The sequence below is a fragment of the Haliaeetus leucocephalus genome, unplaced genomic scaffold (assembly GCF_000737465.1).
Source record: "Haliaeetus leucocephalus isolate CR32 unplaced genomic scaffold, Haliaeetus_leucocephalus-4.0 Scaffold21, whole genome shotgun sequence".
Classification (NCBI taxonomy): Eukaryota; Metazoa; Chordata; class Aves; order Accipitriformes; family Accipitridae; genus Haliaeetus; species Haliaeetus leucocephalus.
Genome location: NW_010972457.1, coordinates 2855768 through 2881454, shown reverse-complemented (window position 1 = coordinate 2881454; position 25687 = coordinate 2855768). Strand labels below are relative to the sequence as shown.

At 35.9% G+C, this 25687-nt stretch overlaps 1 protein-coding gene across 1 annotated transcript in view; it reads left to right on the top strand.

Moving 5' to 3' along the window:
• Window positions 1-25687, top strand: part of LRBA (LPS-responsive vesicle trafficking, beach and anchor containing) — a 431397-nt gene that overhangs the window by 95327 nt on the left and 310383 nt on the right. Inside the window, exons 28-33 of the mRNA XM_010576372.1 lie at window positions 257-364; window positions 2946-3117; window positions 3765-4203; window positions 14328-14461; window positions 23362-23440; window positions 23705-23832. Of these exons, the coding sequence (XP_010574674.1) occupies window positions 257-364; window positions 2946-3117; window positions 3765-4203; window positions 14328-14461; window positions 23362-23440; window positions 23705-23832 (1060 nt within the window). The remainder of the gene's footprint in view (window positions 1-256; window positions 365-2945; window positions 3118-3764; window positions 4204-14327; window positions 14462-23361; window positions 23441-23704; window positions 23833-25687) is intronic.

Here is a 25687-nt window from a genome sequence, read left to right as displayed (position 1 = left end):
GTAGTTTTTCCAAGATGTGAATTTAACATTTAGATATTTAACCTCTCACAGTGAAATTAATCTGTCATGAGAATTTGCCAGATTTTTTTTTAATTCCTTTAAATAAGAAATGCATATCTGATCTTTGTGCTCTAGTTATGACAATATGATGTACAGTGGGTGATTGTACGCACTTAATGATTCTTGGTAGAATACTTTTAAAAACAGAATTTGAAACAATTGGTTTGGTTGTTTTGGTTTTTTTTTTTTTAAATAGAGTCCAGTGGACATTGTGACTGGTGGCATTTCTCCAATACGAGACCATGACAGACTTCTGCAGGATATGGATATTAATCGACTTCGAGCAGTAGTGTTCAGAGATATAGTAAGTTACAGATACTGTTGTTTTCTTTATAGCTGGATTTCTGCGTATATCTGTTTGCTGAACACTTGCTATGTGTTACGCAGTTTGGCTAAATTGAATTTACAAAAAATGAACACTGCTTGCAGCAATTAGGAACTTGTAATACTCTGCAGCTGTTGTAGTGTTTGGGTTTGGAACGAGGGAGAGGTTAAAATTGCTGCCTGCCAATCAGGCTCTTCAGTGTGTTCCTAAGAGCTGATTCTTTGGAATTCTGCCTATTGTATATGAAATACGTTGTGTTTAGTACAAATACATACTTTCACATGGTGTACATGGACAAACTGTTTATGTATAGTATGTATCATAAAGATGTTTATGTATACTTTATGAAAAATGAGTATCTTTCTAGCTAATTAAAAATTAGAGGTCATCTCTAATTCCTTTACTTCCCCTCAGAGGAACCAATTTGTGTGCATGTGCTGTAAATATGCATATGCTTTTGAGTCTTGAATTGACTAAAAATATCTTTTCCCTGTGTCAGCAACTTTATAGCTGATATTGAGGAAATTGAGATTGATTGCTTAAAAAAACCATCTCTGTAAGCGAATACAGCAGCTATGATGCCTGTGAGTCATTGGTGGCCACAAGCTTGGACACCAGAACTTATTTTACAATAATTGGACTATTTAGCAAGTATAATGATTTACATAGTGACTTTTGTTCTATCCAGAATAGTGAAGGATCTTTGGTTTTTATCTTTACAGCAACTATTGATTGAAACAAGCTTCTTTCAACCCTTACTTCAGTGTCAGTGTGCAAAAGAGTAATAGGAAGTGAATCTTCCATACTGGTGGCAACTGAAATAATCTTAATGATGCAATCTTCAAAATCAAGCAAATTTTGTGTAGTCATTTTTTCTTTTAAAAAAACCAATATACACACACAACCTCTGCTTTTTTTTCTTTTTTTGCGTATCTAATCCACTAGGTTTTCTGTTTCACGAACAAATATGAAATGATGCAATAACTCTGCTTTTTGGCTACTGTGTTGAGCTGTGGAAAAAAATTAGACTTTAAAAGATCTGTTTTGGAACAGTTTTTATCTCAGCTGCTTATACTTGCATCTAAATATTTTATGTTCAATTTGCATGCAGTTTCTTACATTTTGTTCAGCACACAGAATTGTGATTGGCACAATTTGAACCAGTACAGGAGTAACTCAGATGGATTCCACTTAACCATCACCAGTAGTACTTTCAGTAGTATATGAACTTTATTTCAAGGAATTCTACAAACATAGCAGAAAAAAATTAAGGAAGGGGTGGTGCTTATTCACTGGATCACTGCTAATTCACTTTATTAAGTACAGTTGGAAACTGTTTTGCAAAAATTCATCTAGCAAGAAAATTCTTTATAATCCTTACCATTGTAGGGGACTTTCATCAGTCTCATACTGCTTGCCTGATGCTAACCTGTTATTAGCTTACTGTTTCTGTCTTGTTCTCTGAAAGTTAAGGATTTGGGTTGAATCAAGGGGATTATAGGTTGTTTTTTCAGTGTAACAGATAGGATCCATTGATGTTATCTAGTTCTTAATAGAGACCTTCTCTTAAACTTCTCCCGGTATAGCTTGATAAAGAACTCTTCATGGAATGTGGGGCTTCAATAGGCACTACAAGCATGATAAAATGAGCTTTATAGTTTTAACTTACCTTCTTGAACTGCTTAGAGGGAAAATTTGAATGCTGCCTGAGCCCTTATGTAAATGAGGGGAAAAAAACCCCAAACACACTTGCTTTTACTGATTGATCAGTGGAGGATCCAAATATTCAGTTCTCCTGTGATCCCAAAGTGTACAAAGCTTTTCTTCCTTTAACAGCCAAAGGGGATAGGCTTAGGCTAAATCATAACATCTAGTCAGATCTGGAATGTGGCTCTTTCCTCTGTTTCACTAGGAGTGACTGAGTACTCTGGGGAGGTACCTGGCATAATTCATATTAAGTTTTGTTTTTAAGATTTTCTTAAAATCTCTTCATAAAGTTGCAGCTGTAATGCAAATGCATATTTGCCAATTCTTGTTTAAATTGTACATAGTACAGTACATCCATCTGAACAATCTGATAATGAAATAAAACCTTAACATTGGTTCTGGGATTTCTTCCACTTCCTTCATTAATATATAATAGTTTAGAAATGCTTTTACAGTTTTGGTGAGTACGCTTGCCTGATTGTACTTCACAGCAAATGCTGTTAATATCTTGGTGCATCTGAAGAAACGTAATAGAGGAAACACCTGTAAATAAATAAAGGGGATCTAGTCCCTGCACTAATTCGAAGCATGTATTCAAAACACACAATCTTTAGTTAGAGTTGTCATATTTATAAATGAAAAATGAAAGGATTAGTGCCATCTGAATACAGTTGCTGCATTCCCTAGCTTTATAGGTGAGACAAACTCTGACTAGAGAATATTGTTCTTCCATTGTTGACATATCAGCTTACTCTTGGTCTGTTTATGGTAGTGCTGGGCATACTTTACAGAAAAATAAACATGCTGCTGAAATTGTAATGGAAAAATCTGTGTGTGTGTCCTTTTTTTACAGGAGGACAGTAAACAGGCTCAGTTTTTGGCTTTGGCTGTTGTGTATTTTATATCTGTGCTCATGGTTTCAAAATACAGAGATATACTGGAACCCCAGAATGAAAGACGACCACCAAACCACAGTCAGTCATTCAAGGAATCAGAGAATGAAAATAATGAAACTCCTGCTACAGGTGAACTGTTAATCATTTGGCCAAATGAAATAATGTGGCTTATGCATCTCAAAATTCTGTAGAAGTCCATGTGAAATTGTATAGAAATATGCACACTGTAACCACATAAGTAAACAATATAGTATTCAATTTGCCTCAGTATTTTTGTGAATCTTTTTCTGATCTGAGAAGAACCTAATCTATACGTTGATTTTGCGGTGTAGATGTGGTTAGTCTCACTGAAATAGCTAAGTATTCACAAATGCTTGTTGCAGAAACATTACTATTTTGCATAAGGTTAAGTATGCATAAGCATAGACTGGCAGCTTTTTGCTTCCACTGTAAGATTTCTTTTTCCTATTCTTCTTTAGGGCAATCGATCAATTTCCATTCTTTGACTGTTGAGCCAATACCTTCTATTTCCTTGTCTCAATTTTTGGATGCTATAACTTTTCAGGCTTCTCAGAAATTAGAAGGAAATTTTTCTGTTCTAAGTTTCCTATTAAATACTTATAGATAATATTAAATCTCTAAGTAGGCAAGAGGAAATACTTATAGCTGTTATTTCACTTGTCACCTATTGGTGTTACTTCTTTAGGAGCAATGTGGTGAATGCAATTCTGTTAATAATCAACTTAAAATGTGTTTTCTGTTTTTGGTATGAACAGATCTGGAAAACCCATCTGCTGCTGTTGGTCCTTCAGCCTCCACTGAAGATTCAGAAAGTACAGTATCTGTACAAAGAAGGGATTCTGGTCTCGGGGAGGAACCAGCTTCAGGGCAAACAAACAGTTCTGGTAGTGTTACTGAAGCAGGACCTCTGAATGTCAGTGCAGGTCCAGATGCAATCAGTGAAGTACTATGCACGCTCTCATTAGAAGTAAATAAGTCTCAGGAGGGCAGAAGTGAGACAGGAACAGAGGATAGTAAGCCTGCAGCTTCTGTGCCACCTGCAAAAAATGTCAACGTAAAGGACATCCTGAGAAGCTTGGTAAGCACACCAGCTGATGGGACTGCAGTGGATACTGCTCTTCTGCCACCAACCTTCCTTGGAGTTCTTGGCGATGGAGCTGCTGAGCAGCCTGTACAGTTCCATTCCTTTGACAGGTAATGTAACTTCCAAAATATTTGGGCTATTTCATTTTCCTTAAGATATCTGTGAGGAACAGAAAAAATTTACACTGCAGTTCGCCAGATCTGATGTACAGTGTCATCTAATACTTAATATAATCAAGATGCTTTAACAAGTAGAATCTCTGACTACAAAGTCTGCTGACATCACATAGGTTCGTCATGAAGGTATGCTCTGCAACTCATGGGATGCAATGTTATGCTACAAAGGACTGTGGAAATGAAAAATGACTTGTGATTGGGTTACACTTGAAGGTCTTGAAGCCAGCACCTCTTTATAAGAGTTAACTTTCCTGTCTCCATACATGTTACAGCTCAGAAGCAATATGGTAAGAGGGCCAATAAATTGCCTAGAAATGACTGCAAGACTGAAAGAAAAGATTACAGGTGTAAGCTGTTTGTCTTTCCTGTTCACCTCTTCCTAAGTGCAGAACTTGCAGATGAGTGCTGCTGTACTATGCATATTTAGCTAGTTTTAAAGGACTCGGGAAATAAAATGGACATGAAATAACTTAAAGTAATGATGTGTAGATCAGCTTGTGTACTGATCACAAAGCTGTATCTAGTTACTGTTACACCTGCAAAAGAATACTGGTTTAATAATAGTTACAAATGGATTGAAAACAATGCAGTAATCATCTAGGTGTCCTTCTACCTATAGAATACTCCCATATTCATTTATGAAAATGCATGTGTTCTGCCTTCTGGTGCTAAAGGCCTACTTTAAATCTTTCAGGCTTCATTCAGTAGGTATATCCCTAAGCTGTTAGATTTGCTTTGTTGTTGTAATAGCTTTTTAAATTTTGTTTCATTTTAATAAATATCTGCCTTTCTTAATACTCAAATGCCATGGTGGATTTAAAATGGATCATTCCTGCTTTGTTTCTCTTTCTTTTCCTTTTAGATTGAAGTCCCTCTTTCCTGATTATAATTTTGGTGTCCCCTACATTTCAGTCTCATTAGCTCCTTACCTCTCCAGGATTCCCAAAACCAACAAAGAAATCAAAGAAGGAAAGAATCCCATAGCATTTGAATTCCTGCCTCTAAAAAAGCCTTAGTCATACCCAGAAATCCTGCGATCTATCTGGTGCAAGGGGATCCCTTGTTACCATACCAGTATCTGATCATCTGCTTCTACCTGAACTTCCTCTGGCTCTGATGTCTTTGCTGTCTATGGCTGCCTTGCTCGAACTAGCAAACTTAGATGACTCAAGAAAGGAGTGCAGCTCTGCCAGGGGTGTGGATGAAGCTGTCACAGCATGCCTTCTCAACTCAGGTTGCCATATCACTAGTGGGGGAAGAGGTGGTGGTGGTTGCCTGGCTGGATTAGACACAGATGGTGTATGCTAGCATTTGGCCCCCCTGCTCTTGTCTCAAAGTAAATACAGTGTTCTGCTTGTGATGCTAAACAGGAGGACTTGTTTTGGGAGCAGTAGGAGGATGGAGGCAGAAGGGGAAAATTGGTAGAAGAGGGACACTGAATTAGAACTTGTCATGCCTCTCCCTGCTGCTGCCCAAGTGCTTTTAGCACTTCCTTATTGCTCTGCAAGTGAGCAGTCGATGTGAAATAGCATAATGTTTTAGTCTGTGACTAATGTTTTTCCTCAGGAAATTCTTATTGTTCATTGCTGAGCGGCAGAGATTTGAACCACAAAATAACATTTGTCTGGAGAACCGGTACAGAAGTGCATGTGGCATTTAGGAATTATTTTTTAGCTATTGCTAAAACTGAAGGTTTGTGCTGCCTGTGCAAATATGATTTGAATTGGTGTAAAGCAGGTTAACTAGACAGGAAGTAATTGGGCACCTGCAGTCCTGATATCTGACATAGGTAGATTATACCTACAAAACCTTATCAGAGGAAACAGTGAGATTTAATTTGATAACATGTACACTAATGAAACACCGGGCATTGGCAGCAGCCCTTCAGTCATTTGCAGTTCTGTGTTTTTTTCTCTGTATAGTTGCAGTGTGTCTTGTAAAGCAAGTCACTGAAAAGTTGAACTACTTGCTATTTTGCCCTTTTACTTTTCCAGTGCTGTACTGTCCCAGCTGGACTCCGTTCTCCTTTTCCCAACTCTGAATTGCCAGCCATTTGTAACCACAACTCTCAACATTCTCTCACTTAACCGTGAGACATAATTACGGTATCAGATGCTGAAAGGAAGCTAGTCTGATGAAGGAATATACACAGAGGAGTGAAAGGGCTGCATGTACTGCAGCAGTAGACTGCACCATGCTTGTGAATGGAAGAGCAGAGGGCAAGGGGTTTTGTAGGGCTTTATGTAGCTATCTGCACTGCTTCACAGTAATAACTTGCGGGTATTAGTTTCCTGTGACTTTTCATGTTTAGTGGGTGGGGCTAAATATGTCAGGAAAAGGTCATGAGCTAGTATAAAATATTTTGTCCTTCAGCAATTGTATCTGACCTCGGCATGTCAGCAGGTCTGTGTTTCTAGGTGGCTTAATTTTTCATTTCCTTGCTTTTGTGGGTATGTCAGGTAGACAGCGTACTTAATGGTGGACTAGTCAATTATCATCAGGTAGTGCCATGCACAATCTTGCATCTATGGTAAATATGTTGATCTACGATAAGGCATGTTGCTAACTAGCTAATAAATCAGAATAACTGTATATATGAACATTTATAGTTCAAATTTATATCTTATATTAATTTATATTTAAAATTATATAGGCAAGAAAGTTTCATGACCACTTGAAGGTGACTGTATCTTTATATAGTACAACTCTGCTTAAAATACAAGTTTATGCTCTGAAATGACACCTAGTGACAACAGTGGGAAGGAATTGTACCAGCAAAAGAAAAACCTGTATACAAGAAACTGTAATAGAGTTGGAAATAGTAGCTCTTACCTCTGGGGTAGACAAAAATACTAAGGTATATTGGGAAAGTTTGGAAAAACAGGCTTTGGGATGCTCTCTTATTTTCTGTGTCTGTTTTGCATTTAATATATTGTTTGAGGGCAAACACAAGTCCTGTGAGTTAACTTGTTTTTTTTTTCTTTTTAAAAGACACTTTGTTAAAAGTTGTTCCCATGTAGCAGTTTACCAGTGGGGTATCTCTGGGAATTTCAAAGCATCTCTCTGATCCTGCATTTATCTCAGGAATGCTGTGTCAGAAATCAAAACTCTCCTCATATCTTAAGGATTATCAACTTCCCAGCCATAGCTGGAGAGTATACAGTAACAGCTATGTGAGTGAAACCTTACTGAAAGGCTGCCAGGTTGCAAGCCTTTGCAAACAGCTAGGTGTGTGTGTTCATTCCCATGCCAAAAATCTTCCCCTTATCTTATGTGAAGATACAATCTTGTGATTAGTGGGTGCCAGGGGTTTATCATGATAAAGTTCAGGACTTGCATTGGCTTTTTCCCAAGATCTGTAGGGACATGAATTAATGTTCCAATTTCAGTGTGTCCTAAACCAGCAGTTTTCTTATTTAGTAGTAATCTTGTAGAAAAAGAGGGGGGGCTAATGCAAGCAAATTTAAAGAAAACAGAAATAAAAATAACCAAAGCTTAGGATAAAAAAAGAGATGACATTTTTCTTCAGTTAGTCTAATAAAACCCATAACCTATCACTTGCCATTTTTACTGTGCAATTTTAAATAAAACGTTGGTCTCTCCTGGCTTCTACTGCTCTTTGTGGAAACACTCAATAATCATGTCATAGGAAGCTGATGCTGAGGGTTCAGAGGAATATAGGCTCTTAAATCACGGTCATGTACCATAGAGCTTAAATATGCAGCTATGCTGTAACTTACAGAACAGATATGTTAATAAGCTTGTTTATCTTTTTGGAACATCATCTATAAGCTGCTTAGTTTGGCTCAGCCTGTTTACGCATTTGTCAGTCAGTGGCGTGCATATGCCTTTGTAATGGTTGGTTGTGGTATTTTGGTTAAATTTAATCAAAGTCCTTTTTTTATATTTTAGACTTCATTGATTTGGCCCTCAGATGTAAAAAGAATAAACTTGTTGACAAGATTAAGTCTACCAGGTACAGGTAAAGACAGAATATGAGAATGGTGGATCTGTAGATCAAGGCACATATGCTGTGATGAGAAGCTCAGCTCTTTTGGCACACCAACAATTTGTATTATGCAGGGGCTGAAGAGGCAAACCATTTGAAGTCTTCTCCCTGCCAAGCTGATTTTAAAGTTCTCTTACAAAATTGATTGTATTCTTTCTATCATCTCTTCCCCTGCTGCCCTGATCTCTCATGGCTTTGAGAGTCTTTCATTCTTCTTTTCTCCTTGGGTATTTCAGGGGAGACATAAGAGAATGGGTATTATCTACAGACAGCAGAGCACATAGAATGACTCTGACATGGCAGGCTGCTTTCCTGGCTCTCAAAGTAGAGGTAAAAATAAGTCTCTGATCCTCTTTATTGGTCTTTTGCTCATTGCATAGGAGCCCTGCAGTGGGCATCGTTCTGGTACCCTGGAACAAGACTAACTTCTTTTGGTTTTGAATTAAAACCATTATCCCATAGGGAAACAGACAAACTGTCACCTGTGTTGCTGTTCAATGCTAAAAAATGGAATGCTAAGAATTAAATCTGCATAAAGTCCTGTATGTCAAGAGGAATTAGAGCTCATGTAAGTATTTTTAAATTATAGTGAGGTAATCAGTTTGGCCTGGCCCATGTTGTATTAGGAATATTTGACTCGCACCCAAGGAAAATTTGTAACTTGAAATATATTTAAAATTAATTGCAGACTTGCCAACTTAAAAAAAAAAATTTAGGAAAATGTACTCAAAATTTAGGAGATATTTATAGATATTTTATATCTTTGTATTGAAACAGAGGAATCAGTGATCTGAAACCAAGAAAGCTTTCAATAAGTAAATCCTTATAGAATTTGGCAGAATAGATCATTATTATGTAAGCCTTTGTCTGTGATGGAAGTCAGTGTTCAGCTCAGTGGTGTGTGCTCATTCAGCAGTGAATAATTGTCTGCAACACGAACGCTTCTTACACTTCAGCATAATTGGGACTAATAACACACTGACCTTCTGGCTAAGATGTATTTATGGTGGCTAGTTCTCACTATGCCTGACCTATGTTTATCAGTTCATGTGCTGTAAATTCCTACTTTAAACCTTAAATATTTGATTTTAAAGTAAAAAAAGGCAAACATCTACAGTCATGTAAATGAGGCAACTAAACTACGATTTTTACCACAGTGCTTGAGGTCTGCTTGAAATACACCTTAAGAACAATTTTTGTGCAATTTTTCTAGTTTATTTTATTTCTTCTGTATCTGAATATGGTGATAAAGGATGTTATATACAAAGGTAACTCCAAAGCATAGAGTTAATTGAAATGGTGTGATAATGTGAATGTTAAGGAGTAAAATGTATTGATGGTTTCCTTCCATATGACACATTTCTACCCACGTGTGAGGTTGCTTAATGTATGTTGTTATTCTGATGAAATTAATGCATGATTACAGATGTTTTTAAAAATATGTTATTTTTTAGATCTGAGGAAATATACTATAAGGCCACTTACTGATGAGTATTTTATTCACATGTGTAGCTATATTTAAGAAATGCTTATCAGTTTAGCTACTAAAAAGGACTTGTGTACTTTTAAAAGCAAGTGCCCTATTACTTGAGGGAAGTTGGAAACACATTAATTTTTAAGACACTTCTCTGACAAATTTACCTGATTTAATAATGTGCTAAATACTCCATGTTTTCCACATAGTTTATTTACTACGATATTTAATCTTGATTTTCAACTGTCTCATGTATTCTTTCTGCCAGTTGTATTCATTTTAATTCTATTAACATTTGCATAATCTTTTGAAAGAAGAACACAAATGAACATTGATGGTTAATGGCAAATATTTCTGTTTGAACACAGTTGCATTTCCACCTAAATATTCAGAGAAAATACCATATTACTACACAAATAAGGGAAAATGTTGGAATTTCAGAAAGTAAATAAAGAAACATGACCAATGTTTATGCTTCAAATATCTTAATTTGCTTTCCAGTATGCGGTAAATATGAATCTGTATGTGACTGCCACGCCATACTTTCATACCTTGAAGAAGGCCTGGAAATGGAAGCTCTTAAAACAAATCTTACAACTGTAACATTGGTCGGTTGCACTGTTGAAAGGGAAGACATACATAGTAGTAAACATGACATTACAAATAATGCAGCAATGCATAGCTATAAAGCAATTATGTTAAGATACTTCGATATTTTGGTTTATTGTTCTTGAGCTATTTTAAGGATTTTTTTTTTGAATCAGAAGGTCATGGCAACTGACCAGAGGACAGAGGCAAAGTACATTCTGGGTTTGGTGTTTCATTACATCGCATTTCTGGACAATATCCAGCGCTTCTTTTGTGTGTGTGCTTCAGATTGACACAGCTGTCAGGAGAAGGGACCTTTTTTCCTCACCAGTGATACTGTTTCTTTTCTTATTTTGGCTGGAAAAGTTGCAATAATTTCAGTTGGCTGTTGAAGATCACTATCTAAAATAAATTCTGTTCGGAACTAGTCTGAGGCTAGAATAGCGAGTTGTTCAAAGCCAAAGTTTTCTTCCAAGGTTCAGATTTTTTTAATGTGAAGCAGCAATTTCTCCAGCCCCTGTACTGTTGCCTTTTTTCTTGCTGAATACTTATGGAGCACAGCAGAAGTCTTTGACTGTGGTGCATCATGAACACTCTGAATCCTTAAGCAAGCCTGTAACAGAGGGGACCAAGATCTAACATGACCTTTAAATATAGGAATTATCGTATAATTTATGAAGTAGGTGTTTTTTTTGTTTGTTTGGTTTTTTAGCTAAAAGCTAAAACTTTTTTTTCAGTGGGATATTTTAAACAACCTAAGTTTCTCAGAAAACTGTGAGTGTCAGTGTCTCTTGCTTAAAGCATGTGGTGACTGTGTCTGGAATACACGTGGGCACACCCATGTGTACTGTTTATAAGGCAGCATACGTTCTTCTATATTTTGAAGTCTGAAACCTGTACTTATTAATTTTTATTGCTTGAATCAAAGCAAAAGGAATGATGTTGAGTAATTAAAAAAAAAAAAAAGCCTTCTAACAGCTGTACTTTGCAGCTCTGTATTAGTGCCACACTCCTGGTGCTAGTAATCAGATTATTTTCCTTGAAGTGAATGCCATTGCTAGATACTGAAAATTATAGTGGAAGTGTTAGAATATAATTCCTTTTTTATATACTGCATGGAATGTAAGTTACTGAAGAGGAGAGAAGCAGCTGTACTTGTATTCCCAAACTTCTACAGATTTGGAGGTGAGGAGGTATACAAAAGATCTTAAAAGGCAGAAGAGACCATTGTGGTCATTTACTGCTGTCTGTTGCAGCCCAGAAAAAAAAATTTCTAATTCTTTTGCTTGAATGCACCTCTCCTTGGGTAGCTATGGAGAGTCTGGCAACTTGCTGAAACTACTCCCTCAGTGCAGCTACACTTAAGCACACTGAAGGTCAGTAGAAGTTTACAGGAAGGAATGATAATATATAGTGTTGTGTCAGAAACAGCACAGAAAATGGAAGACTGTTGTAGCTGGGATTTCTTTTGTCTCCACTCATTGTCAGCTGCAGATGAGCAGTGTTAAGGTAATAGCTCCATCTGCACACAGGCTTCCTTGCTCCCATGAAGTTCCAGAACTCTTACTTGCCCTGTGAGGAGCTTCTTGTAGTAGTGCTAAAATTGTTCTAAAATTCCTTCTTGATCCTTCCAGCATGTTCATTTCTCTATTTTCATCTGAAAGAGTGCAGTTCTAATATTTAAAATTAGTCAAAGTTCAACCATTTATGTATAATTTTTTTTAAGGTGTGGGTCTGGCTTGCCCTTTAAAATACCACCTGTTCCATAGTTCCTGGGGCTCTTAAGTAGAATCAGGCAGTAGGATCAGTAGCATTCAGAGGACACAGCCATTCTGATTTGATGTTTTGAGACAATTCTGATTGACTTTAAGCCCTGGAAGCAGAAAAGTTCTCTAGAAGATTTGGTTTTATCCTCAAGGTAATTTAGTGTTTTCCAGTTTAAAATTACTTACATGAATAATATGTTTTGAACAGACAGTACCTATATGTGCACAATTGCCATCTACATGTGCACCAAAATCTGTCACTAAATATTCTCCCATATCACCTTGCATCCAAAATAATTGTGTGTGTGTGTTAGTTAGCAGCAAATGGAGAATTGTTTCTGTAACTTAGTGGGTGTGCAAAGAAATATTTCCAGCTTGTGCACTGAGATGTCATAGAATCCACATGAATAGACATGTATTTGTAATATGTCTGTATGATTTGGGTTTAGTATTATTGATCAGTATTTCTTGAGTTGGATAGCTATACAGTAAAAGAACTTAAAATCTGTAAAGGAACACACCTGGACTTCAGTGCTGGGTCATGAATGTTGGAGAAATGTCCAGAAGTTTACTACGTGTGCGTGCATCTTGTACTCAGTAAACTTGTATTAATTATCCAGTCCCTTCCAGGTATTTGAATGTGTGTTATAGAACAGTAGTAACAGTTTCCATACAGTGAATATCACAGGATATTGAGCAAGAGATCCCCTTCTTATACCTGGGTGATGCAAAATTAGTTGGTAATGTGGCTAAAATTTAGAAGACAGTCTAAATATATGAATGGGTTTTTTAGTGCATTGTTCATGTTTCAGGGAAACTGACATGAACATATGAGCAAAATTCATGGTTTAGACACAATCTTGACTTGGGGCTCAGGTGTTGTTGCTTCTATTTTTTTAGTGTATAGTTAACATTAGCAGTCACCCTTATAATGATACGACATGTACTGCTTCCAAGTATGGTGCCTGCCTACTCCTGCCATTAAGGAGAGCTGATTTAATCAGTAATGTGTTCTAGCTTCTGTGACATCCTTTGGACTGAAGAAGGGAGTCAAATACAGTCCTTTTTTTCCCATTCTAGCAAAAACTATTTTAGAAATATTTGACAGAACTTCTTTGGTTGTTATTATCACACCAGAATTTGGGTCAAGTTTCTAAGTTACTTTATGTAGAAAATGAATATTTTAAAGCTATTAAGGGAATACTTCCAGTGTGTAGTTATAGTACTGTCAACAAAAGATGTGATTAAATAAATTGAATGTTGAAGACTTTCGGCTTACGGTTAACACCAGGTAATTAAAAGTAAGCGCTGCTGTGGGAATGCATTATATATCAGCTGTACTCTTTACCTCATTAGCTGGGTTTTTGCATGTTTATGGAGCTAACTTGCAATTAAAAATGCCTTTAACGTATGCTTAACAAGGCCTTTTAGGTATTTGGAATAAAGTACTACAATTTAATTGAAATTGGTATAGCATAAATAGATGTCTTAGTAACATGTGATATAAATCTCCATGCCTAACTTGTCACTTTGCATCTTTTCCTCTTGTGTAATCTTTAATGCTGACTATAAGGCATGATGTTTAACTTGTATACAAGATGGAGATTCTCTCTTTAACTCCAAAGAATGTTTTGATTTAGTATATAAGTAAAACTTGATTGACAAGATATACTCAAATTCATGCCTTAGTCATATTTTTAAGATGTGTGAATGTTTGTATGTGCATATGGGTATCTGTTAGGATGTTTTTAGCTATAGTATATCCTTCTTCAATTAGTCTTTTGTTCTGCATTAGAATACAAGAAGTAGTATACTGTCAAGGCAACGTTGAGTGTTGATAATTTATCTTAATGTTTTCATTTTGAATGCTGTGATAACTGTTGTAAATAGTTGCCTGAAGTTTAAAACCAAATCTTGGTGAAACTAAGGTGAAAAGTAAAACCTACTTGCAGGTCACTTATCTTGCTGATCTTCTAACTGTGTGCTTGTTTGTCATGGCTTTTGTGGAAGTGGATGATATATTAAAGTGTACCATAAAAACTAAACAAGGACAAAGTGTCCTTTTGGTTAGGGTAGATTGCCAGAGATGATGGAAAAAGAAAATAGGGAAGGAACGGTACTTTTGCAGGACATAGAAGTGTATATGCTAGATGGGTAAACAAGGATCATGATGTGTGAACCTTCATACAATGTTATTTACTAACTTTTTGTCTTCATCTAGGAGTGTTGTTGTACCACCAAAGAAATCAACCATTTCCACTTCTACAGCTGCTATGGGTATTCCTGCAAATGCTGTCAGTGTGGTTTCTTCTTTAGATTCAGCGCAAGCCCCAGATTTGTCAGGAGAATCTCCTGGTGAGTAAGGGTAGATAAAACAACTTGAATCCCAACCCTTCCTCTGTTGCTTCTCCCTCCCTTGCTATTCACTCTGAATGCAAATGAACAAGTTTTTGTTACGTGTTTTTTGTTACGTGTTATATGAAAGTGAGATGTTTTTCAATAGTTATCTGTATCTCAAAACTCTGTAAGTGATAACAGTTGTCTTTCAGACATTAAGTCACTAGTTGCCTTCTGTTGTAACACTGGTTAGTGTGTATGTATATATTATGTGTCTATATATGAGTCTTTCTTATACTAAGAATATTGATACTTATGGCTGGTTGTGTTTTCTTAGGGGAAGGTGTGCCAATAATCTGGGGAGATGGTGTTTTACACTTTTTTTTTTTTCCCCCTAAACTACTGGAGTGTATGTGGTGTAACATGTCCTAAATTATCAAGACAAACAAAAGGATATTTGAGACCTTTGTATCCTGCATACTACTTTGTCTATATCTTTGTCATGTCCCCTCACATAGCAGCTTGCAGGCGTGCATTCGGTATCTGTGCCTCTAACAAAGACCAGTAGCAGGTACTTTACAGGAAAATAGACATGACTCTAGGTTAAACTGGACCAATTGTCAGTGATATTATATGGATTCAAGAACATAAGAATTAATCTTTTTTGATATTTGCTGAGTTTATCCCCCAGATAATTTTATTATTCCTAGTTTTGATGCTGTAGCTACACAAATGTAAAAAATAGCCTGTTTATAATTAAAAAAAAAAAAATACAAAAGTAGTGCTGTATTAAAAAAAAAAAGCTTTCCTAAATTTTTGGGGGGTTCTCCTTTTGCCTTCATCTAGCAGAACGAATGCAAATGTCTGAGCAGTATTTGTCATAATTTCAAGATTTGTCACAGTTTTTGTAAAGCAGGCATGCTATATTAACTTGTATTTAGTATAAATATGGTATATTCTAAAGACTACTTTTTGTTACAGATTTTTTGTTATGTAAAATACAAACTTATTTATAAATTGTAGGGTATTTGTCCAAGGATATATGTGTTAGTGCTAAGTAGGACTGAAAATTATATACAAGTGTTTCCAATAGCTTTAGCCTGAGGTCACATTCAGTGTTGATGCTGAACTAATTGCTTTAGACAGTTTTTTCAGTGGGGACAAAATTGAGTAGGTTGTTTATAAGCAAGTGGTCCTTTGAACCCTTAGTCTCTCTGGTCGTTCTGTATGAGATAAATGATGTTTAACCTTATATGCTGTGTCAAAGGCATGCTTTTGTACTTAGCCATGTTTAAGTCACAAGGCTGTGTAGGATTTCATAATTGTTTGTGCCCATGAAGTTTAACATCAAGACTTAGAACTGATTTGCATCTTAATCAAGGAAATCTCAATCTATGCCTGACTGTTGGTGTTTCTTTTCAATGTTTGAGTTTCTTACTTCCTGTTTTTATGAACTTACATGCAAATCGCAAAGGCTGAGGAGAAAAAAAAAAAAGTAATCCATTGTCACATCCTCTAGTACTCGTGTGTCTGGAAGGTATATGTGGCCATCTTCAACTGCCCATTGCATTTAATGGGAAAAGCAAAAAGGTTTTGTTCCAACCACGATAAAGGAAAGGCTATTGAAATCTAGTATGTTCTTATTCTTTGCAGAAGGGAGAATCCATTTTGTCACTGAAATTGCAGGAGGTAGCATTCTACTAGTCCAGGAATAATGTTTGGACTAGGAAAATTATCTGTCTTTTAAAATGTCACAGTTCTTTGGGGAAGATTGGCTCTGAGCAGCAAATGTGTTTTAAAAATAATAAAACCTTACCTGCACTGAAATTGTTTAAAGTAATTGCTAATTTGTTAATTTCTTATTGGTTTACCCAGGTTAGATGTGGGCTTAATTATTTCAATTTCTGAAGTCAGTATTCACTTGCTTTTAATAGAAACAAAACAGAGAAACGTTGATTTTCAGATTTAGTCAATCTTTTAAGAAAGTATAGAAGAAAAAATAAGTGCTTCTGTGCCTGTAGAATGTGTAAGAAATCCAGACAATAAACAATACTGATGTAGTTTGTAACTGTGTGACTTCCAGCATGTCTGGGAGTTTTGGCAAAAATTGGACATGTAATCTGAACTGATATGCATAAAAAGAAACTAATCAGGATTAAAAATAGTAGACATGTTTAGACTGGCAGCCTAATTAATTAAAAGAAAAAGTGAAGGGATGAATGAAATCATGCCTTAAACAGATTAAAATGTGAGACTGTTTCTTTTTTCCCTAGTAAAATAATGGCATGGAAACAAAAATTTTGCAGAGTTGGAGTGGTTTACACTTATGTTGCTCATGTAAATTGCACACATTTAAGCTTGAAATAAAGTCCTGTATAAGACCTTTAACTTTTGCATTTGAGGTACAAGTAGCAATAAGCGAGCTTCCTGTAAAACCAAACTATATATAATTTTCCTGAGTTCAAATCACATGTTCTTTCACTAATTCTTGTTTTCGTGCAGCAGAGAATCAATACATTGTTCTCATTTTTTTTCAGCTAACATTGATTGTAAGTCTGTTTACTTTTGTAATTAAGAAAAAAAATAATTAAATTGGTTTTGGGGCTTTTTCATATTTTATATGAAGGTTATTTATTAAACATTATTGTCACATTTAAAAATACATTTCAGCTGTTTTTTATAAAGTCAAAGAATTTTTTAAAGTGAGTTTTGTATGCATTTGTTTGATATGTTTTTAAAACTGATTAAGTGAACAGAACCTTAATATAATTATGTATAATGCTTTACTGTGGAGACTTGAGTTGATTTACTCCAAAACAGAGATGAATGGGAGATACAGACATTGAAATGGGATTAACCAGCAAGTGATAGTGTTTTAGTTGTAATGTGTATGTAAGCTTAATTTGGGAACTATATAGTATGTGAGTATCCTCCACCTGTAGATGTGATGTCAAAATTTCTTGGTCAAGGTAGGATCTGTGTTGAAATATTAGTCAGTCTATGTGGTTCCTGATGCCTCCATTGCCATTTGTGAGTGCTCAGAACTCATCAATCTCCTTCCCAATATTTTTTCCTGAAGTTTGCATCGAGGTCTGTAGCTCAAGGTCTGTGAGTATCTCAGATATTTGACCCCTAAGATTGTCCTAAGCTCATATCAAGTGGATGTGACATGTCCTGGCCTACCAAATACAAAGTGTTGACAAGTTGGAAAGATAACCATCTAAGCTCACTCTGTTCCTCTGATACTTTGAAAGAGGGTGAAAACATGTTTGGCCTCAGACAGCCTGGCCTTTTCGCAGAAGTTTCTTCATCTTTACTCATTCAAGCGGCAGAGTATTTCACAGCACAAAAAGCCTTTCCTGAATACAAATGTGCCCCTTGTGGTCTAAACTTGCCTGTCAGTATGTTGGTGATGGCTGATATTTGGGTTGTTGGTCTGCTTGAATTGCTTCTCCAATTGTTGAAAGATCTTGAAAATTAATGGAGAAAATAAAGCCTCTTTGTGGCCCATGTAGGGCCAATCATTTGTCTTTTATGGAGGGCGGTAGTGAGCAAAGAGCATATTTACTAGTAATGACCTAAGGAGGAAGAATTTCTTGAGTTGTTTCTTACTTGGATTGGATGATAGTCTGAATGTGAGATTTGATGCAGAGATTTTACACATGCTGTGTCCAGGAAGGGCTATTGGAAAAGCAGGACTAATGTTTGGATAGGCAGGACTTGGCAGAGTTGTCTGAGCTATTGTGAACATGCTAGTGGGATGCTTGTATTTTTGTTTGTCACTTAGTTTTCCTTTTAAATGTTTCAATTACAGTTGTAATGTTCTGAAGTAATGTGAACTTTTTTGAACTGTTTTGCAGTTTGCACTCCCACTGTTTTCTTTGATGCTCTGAGTTTCTTTGTTTATGTACTTGAAGGATTTCATATGCGTTTTATTAGTGCTTCACTCTAAAGAGTGTAATTTTGAGGCTTTCACTATTCAATTTGCAAATGGTTGTTCAAATGCAGTGTTTATGAAGAGGGAGTAGGAAAAGTCTGTAGGAAGCAGGAGTGAATTGCATCATGTCCTTACTGACACTCTGAGTGTAGAAAATGCTAAGTTCCACTCAGTTTCTGTTGCCTGCCTCCTCCCCGTCTTACTTGGTTCTTTGAGTTTCATTTGTTTTGCCTCTGAGCCACACAGAGTTGCCAGCGGGATTTCTGCTTCTCCTGAGCAGAGACATGGGCTGTTCCCCAAAGTGTGAAGTCATAAACAAGGCCACATCAAAGGCTGAGGTGAAAAAGGAGGTGGATGCTTGGAAGAAACCTGGGAATTAGCAGTAACAAGAGATTAAAAAAGAGTTGTAATTCCTGAATTCTAATCCTACATATAGGAAAATGTAAATTTTCTCCCACAGTTGGCTTGTTTTGCCAAGAAGAATGGTATTCATTGATTTTTATACATAGGTGAAAATAACCTTGAAGTCTTGCAATAAAATAAGTTAGTGGGAGACAAGCTAAAGTAAGAAAAATGAATGTGAAGTGAGTTACCATAAGTGCAGAGGTGGTTCAAGAAATTCACTGGATTATAGTAACTTTTCAGAGAATTCCAACTTTACAGTGACAGTAGTTGAAGGCTATTTACCAAATCAGAATGACACTTTGAAAAATCTCAAATGCTAATGATATGCAATGGAAATGGTTTAATAATGTTTCAGTATAAAAACTGTTTTAAAGCAACTTCTCTTTAGAGAGTGCCCCATTGTTTCATGAAATCTGTTTTGGTTTAACCTGTAGGTGTGTTTATGTAACAAATCCCTTACATTAGCTTGTAAAACCTTTCATTGTAGTCTTGCATTGTACACTTTCAGCCCCAGTAGTGTGGTTTTGAATGAGCCCATTATTTTACTATATATTCCTTTCATAAAGGGCATCAGTGTATATATGTATGGTAGTCTTGTACAAAATTAAGAGGTAGGCTATTTAATTTGACTCTCTGGGTTTTTTTTTTTAACCTCATCTCCATCCTCCCAGAGTAAAGTTTATCATGCACTGCTTGTGTATTGCCAAGTGTACTTTGTAAGTGTATATGCAAAAGCATAAGGATCTTGCACAAGGAGTTTCTTTAACAATATTTTATTGCTAGAGACATTATTTGTTTAGACCCTTGGGGACCTTGAATAAGCAATAAGGTTTCACTGTAAGGGTGCTAGACAGATGATCTATTTGCATTTTCTTTTATGTTCTTGCAAATGTCTGTAAAACTGTCAGTTTGAAGGAGCCAGTTTATCAGTGAAAGGATAAGGAAGAGATAAGTCAGTTTAGTTCCACATGTTTGAAGTAGCTACTGCACTTACCCACATGTGTGTTGTGGATGAAAATATGCTACTTAAGTATTTTGATTTTTTTACTAAAGGCAGAAAAAATAGTAGAATAAAAAGCCACTTCTGAGTTAAAGTCAAAAAAAGTACTTCCACAAACCAAAATTTGAATGCAAAAATCACTGTTCTTAATCCTATCTAAAAAAACCCTGAAATTCTCAGCTGTGATAAATCTGAGATTCACCCCTTTTAGTGAAATATGAATGAGTTTGGAATGTGGATTTAGGTGATAAGCATGAAGAAATTCAGGCCATAAATATCCTTACATAATCTTCAAAAAGAATATCAGTTTATATAGGTGCCTGCCTTATGCTGTTGTCAAATTCAAATTATCAGTCCTTTTTCTGATATGTCTATATTTAAAAGTGAATTTTAACTTAAAACTTAATAGAGTTTTACATTTATACCTGATCTGTTATGCACAATTTGTTTTGATTTCTAAAAGAAAAAAAATCATGTCCTATCTGTGTTGTCAGTGATTTCCTTTATCTCCCACTCTAACCATTTTTACCAGTGCCATTGTGTGTAAAAACAGAAATCCAAACAATAAAACCAACCCATCCCACAAAATGAAACAAACAACAAAACCCTCAAGTTACCCTAGATTGAGTCTATCTCTTTATTAGCCTCGTGGTGGCTATTACAGCATTTCATTGTCCTTGCAGACATTTCCCTTGAATTTTTTTCTAATTTTTTCCTTCAGTTATTTTGCTTGTGGCCTAAATATTGCATTGAATTATTTTCATCTCATTTAATTGTAAAACTCATGCTACTGTGCTGCACTGTTAAGGTCTTATTTTTTACTGATGAAGTTGTCCTTGATTTTGCTATGTATTTAATGTGTCGGGATTTTAGCTGTTTATACTTTTGACTTTCTAACATACCCAATAATTAGTGGATTACTGGTCACAGATTTTGTGTGTAGTAAAAAGCATGCAAGCATTTATATAACAAGGCATTCTGCATGTGCAATCTGCATATTGAGAAGACTTTCTTATTTTGAAGGCTTTGGATGCCATTTCAGTTTCTGTTGAACTACCCAGATCAGTGTGCTGATTTCCCCTTATGGATGGTGTATGAGCTTAAGTCCATTACTGGGCCTGGGACTTAAGAATATTTTCAAGTCAGATGGACTTGTTTAATGAGAATAGGAATGTTGGGCTTTAGGGAGAAAGCTGGGAATTCTAGTGAAATTATTTAAATATAATGGTTATCATGAAAATGAAATAATTGCTTTAAAGTCTTAATCCAGTAGGCAACATATTGCACATACTTAAGTATGAATGTATGTGTGTAAGAAAAAAAAAAAAGAATGACTGTAGCTATTAAGTATCTCACAAATAACTGGAGTCTTTGGAACCACTGAATCATGTGGCTTGTTGCCTTCTGTGGGCTTTGTTTTGTTTTTATGTACAGGATGCTCTAATCTAATTTTTGGCACATCATTTGACTGCTTTTCCTTTGGTAGAAATATACCATTTGGTGGTTTGACTATATAAAACTAGATCTTAAAGAAATGGAATTATATCCATGAAAATACTTACAGAATCTTGCCATTGCCATTGAAATTTTCAGAAATATATCTTTGATTTGCCTTTATTAGATAAATTATTTAGGAACCAATGCCCGGAAGATTTGGATTCCACCTTGCTTGCAGCTAACACTTTGTTCCTCACTTTCTTGTCATTCATTTTGTATGGCCAACTCAAAAGTTCTTTCTGACTCCGTCATCCTGTACAAAGTCAAAATAAGAGCTTCATGTTGAATTTATGAAAAGCATAAGCGAATCACATTCACAAAGATATCTTCTACCTATGAAGAAAGAAAAAGAAATCAGAGCAAAACTTTTCACCATTTTGATGTATTAGTTTAATTTATTAGTTTCTGTGCTGCCTTTGAAACAAGATTAGAGAAAAACATCTTCCCCAGATAGGAAAAAAACCCCAACAAACAAACCACCAAACAAAACAAAACTGCACAAAGTATCAACACTTCTCGGGGAAACCTCTGTATCCCAGTGTTTTGGAGCAGAAGTTTGAAATTTGACAGGAGAAATAAACTTGGTATCTCAGAGACCTGTCTTTGCCATCTTTTTACAAACCTATTCCACTTCAGTCAAGTAGAAAGAGTTTGAAAAGTTGCAGTTGACACGTTTTGGTAGACACTTTCAAGATCTTAGCAGCTTATTTCCAGACAGGTTGCATTTAACTGAGCTCACTCCAGTGTAGGTGGGATGACCAGGAATTTTTCTATAGTTACAGTTCTGAGAAGGGTCATGTCTTGCTAAGGTAGATGTGAGAACTGAAGTGATTAAACTGTTTTCTTGCATGCTTTTTTCCTTTTTTTTTTTTCCTTCCCCCCTTTTCCAGCAGCATAAGAATCTGAAACTGGCGAGGTGAGAGGAAAGAGAATAGGACAGGGTCTAAGGTTGGAAAGAGATAGGATTGCAGATGGACTAGAAGCAGTCATGCTCCTGGGAAATGCACAGAAATCTGTCTGCTAAGATTCATTCCTCTCTATAGTTTGGAATGCAATGCAAGATTTGTGAGTCACCATTCCTATCCTGGCAGCAAATATCTGTGAAATCTCTGGCTGTCTTGCTTACCCCCTCTTCATCATTGCTAGTACCGATCCATACTGCAGCATGGAGGTTGTATTTCTCTTTATATACTGAACAGCAGAATTTAGTATTTACAGATTCCTACTCTGCTGATGAGAGCCATGTAGTGTCAATTTGACATAACACAATTGCATTTTTTTTTTAAAGTGTAGGATGCATAAATGACCCAGTCTTCCCTATCAACCTTTGAATAATTGATGTGGCAAAGTTAATAACTCATAAATGAGGTTATACCACTGCCATCATGCTAATGATGCTGGCAGTGCAATGGAGAATTTTATCATAGCTGTCTTTGTCAGAGTCCTAGAGTTGCAAAAATTTAAGTCAGGCTGTTGAAAATACCCACTCATTTTGTATTCTGCTTCATTTTGACACAAATATGTTTTAAATTTAGACAAAAAATTAAGGTTTTCTGTGTAAGTCATTTGAAATTGGAGGATCACTTCCAGTAACTAAAAGCGATTAAAATACTTTAAAATGTTACCATTTGGCTATATATTAGTATATATTAATACACTACAGGAGTATTAAGGGTGTAAGACATTATTTGTATTCACTGCTTAAGGTTGTAAGTGTTCTTAAATTAGTTCAAAGAGAATCATGGCATACAAGGCCAGAAGGGATCACTGCAGTCTAGTCTGACTTCCTTCATGAAGCAAACTGCACGGCTTCCTTGTACTACTTTCTATTTGTGCTAAAGCAAAATTTAAAAAGCTTACCATGGCATACCTGGTAAATATGAATATAAGTAAATAGGAGTCTTATGGCAAAAAAAAGTTTGAGTTACAAAGAGGTGAAAGGGTTTACCTAGTCCTCACACACACTTGAAAACCATGGTTTCTCAGAGTTTGAACTTGAGGGTTTAGTTTCTGGTCCAGTTGTCTAACCTCTAGCATGTTTCCTTATATAATTCATTTATTTATTACTTTCTCTTGTAGGAAGGGGATCATCTAATTCAAGATTGCCATCTGTCCCTACAGTTTCTTCAGTGCCTGAGGATTCTGCTTCAAATATGAGGTAACTTCTTCAGTTGAACATCTGAACAGCTGTGCTGCGGCTCACAGCTTTGATATTACAGTTGGTATTCTGATTCCAAATCACTTAAGAATGTAGTTTTGCTGATGTTCAATACCTAATGAAGGTTTGGCAAAATATGTGTCAGATTATTGATTCCTTCTTATATATCTATATCACTTAAACATTGCCAAAAACTATACTTCTTTCTACAAGATTTCAGCAACTTCCTTCTTTTTTTGTTAATTACATGTATCTCTCTACTAGTATTACAGACAGGCTTGAACATGCTTTGGAAAAAGCTGCCCCACTTCTGAGAGAGATTTTTGTGGATTTTGCTCCCTTTCTTTCTCGGACTCTTTTGGGCAGCCATGGGCAGGAATTGCTGATAGAAGGTACAAGTAAGTTTCCATTTAAAAAAAAGGGTTATTTTAATGTGTGCTTTGTTTTACCTTGGAGACTCAAAATTTCTATATTTTTTTCTGCTGGCTCTGCCTTAGAAGCTTTCTTCCTGCCTTCCCACACAGTGCTGTCCACTGGATTTCACTGCCTCCTGTTCCTTCTGTCTTTAGTCCTCTGAGGTCATTGTCATTGCCTCCTCATCTTTGCCATCTCTGCTACCTCTTTGCCTCCATCTCATCTCATAGTTACCTATATCTTGTTATGTGGGGCCAACTGCTGTTGTCTCTTCGTTAGTTTTCCAACTCTTACAGGGAATTGTCCCATAGAAGCTGGTGTATGAAATGTGTTTTGTGAGCCTTAAAAAGAAAACTTGGTGTCAGGGTCAACACTTCAATACAAAGTAAAGTATAGCGTATACTATAGAAAGTTAAGTACAAAGACCTTGCATTTTTACTGTGATATTGTAACAGAAGGCTTCTTGGGAACTATATGCAGAGCATGTTATGGTGTATCTCTCTTGCATGTGAATCTGCTTCTGTCTTTTGGTTTCTAATTGGAAGGCAGTCATACAGGTAAAAGGAATACATTGTTAGTATTGAGAAGAATTCTCTGCTGCTTCTGAGAAGATGAAGATTCAGGTGCACAACAACAATCATGGCTCTTCCTGCTGTTGGCTTAAAATGGTTGAGCTTGAGATGATTGAGTTTTCTTTCTACTGGTGGGTTTCTCTCTGCTTAAAAATGAGGCTCAGTTCTGTAACGCTGACATTAATGTCCTCAATTTAAAAAAATCATGTCTATTGGAACACTGTGAATTTAGTAGTGAGCACCAGTTTTTCAATTTTCTCATAATTTGATTAGATCATATAAATGGCTTTGTCCACTGATTTTTAGAATGAAAATTGCAGGTTTTGTCCAGTTAAAGCAGTAAATTGAATTAGGGCCTGAGCTTGTTGCAGCTTCTAGTAATGAGCACTCCTATGTTAGAAGCTCATGGTTGCTTAACTTGAGCTGATCGCTTGGACTTGAGCTGTATTTGCACTAATAGATCTAATTGCTTCCTGGGGAATTAAAGTTCTTTTTTTAAAACATTTTTGAAACTACTTGTTTTGTGGATTAGGACAGGCATCCTGTATGTAGTGCTGAATATGATTAACATTGTCAGAAACACAAATAGAGTATCAAACAGTGACAAGTGTTTTACTGAAGACTGCTGATATCAAAACTGAGACTTCATTAAACTTCACTGACATTAAAGTTATTTAGTTTAGGAATTTAGCTTGCCTACCTTTTGGGGTAGGAAGAAGTGGCAGGAAGAAGTGTATGAATTGTCTTCTGTAACACTGAAAAAGATGGGATTCTACTTTTGATTATATGTGTGGGCATTGCTTTAGCTGATAAACATTTTCAGTAGAAGCTGCCTTGTGAACAAACTTATTTCATTCATTTAGTCAGAATAACAGGAAAGATATTTTTCTCAAAGCTTTATTTGCCAGGGAAGTAAATATCCTATTTAGTTACATTTTTTTTTTTCTTGTCTGAAGATAAAGAAAAGATAATCTGATTTCAAAGTATTTTGACTGCAGTATACATTATATACACAGATATGAGTATTTCATAGATTGGATGACCAAAAAAAGCAGGAAAATTATTGGGAATGTATGAACTGTCTAGACAAAAATAAACACATTAAACCAATTTTGGGGCCTAAAAACTAGTTATAGACAAACCCAAACCAAAATGCGAATACAAATAATAATAATAGTCAAATTAGTTTATAAACAATTGAGAATATATAATAGGTTACTGCTTGCACTTCTGCTAGGGTTTAGTGTGGGGTTAAGGGTCA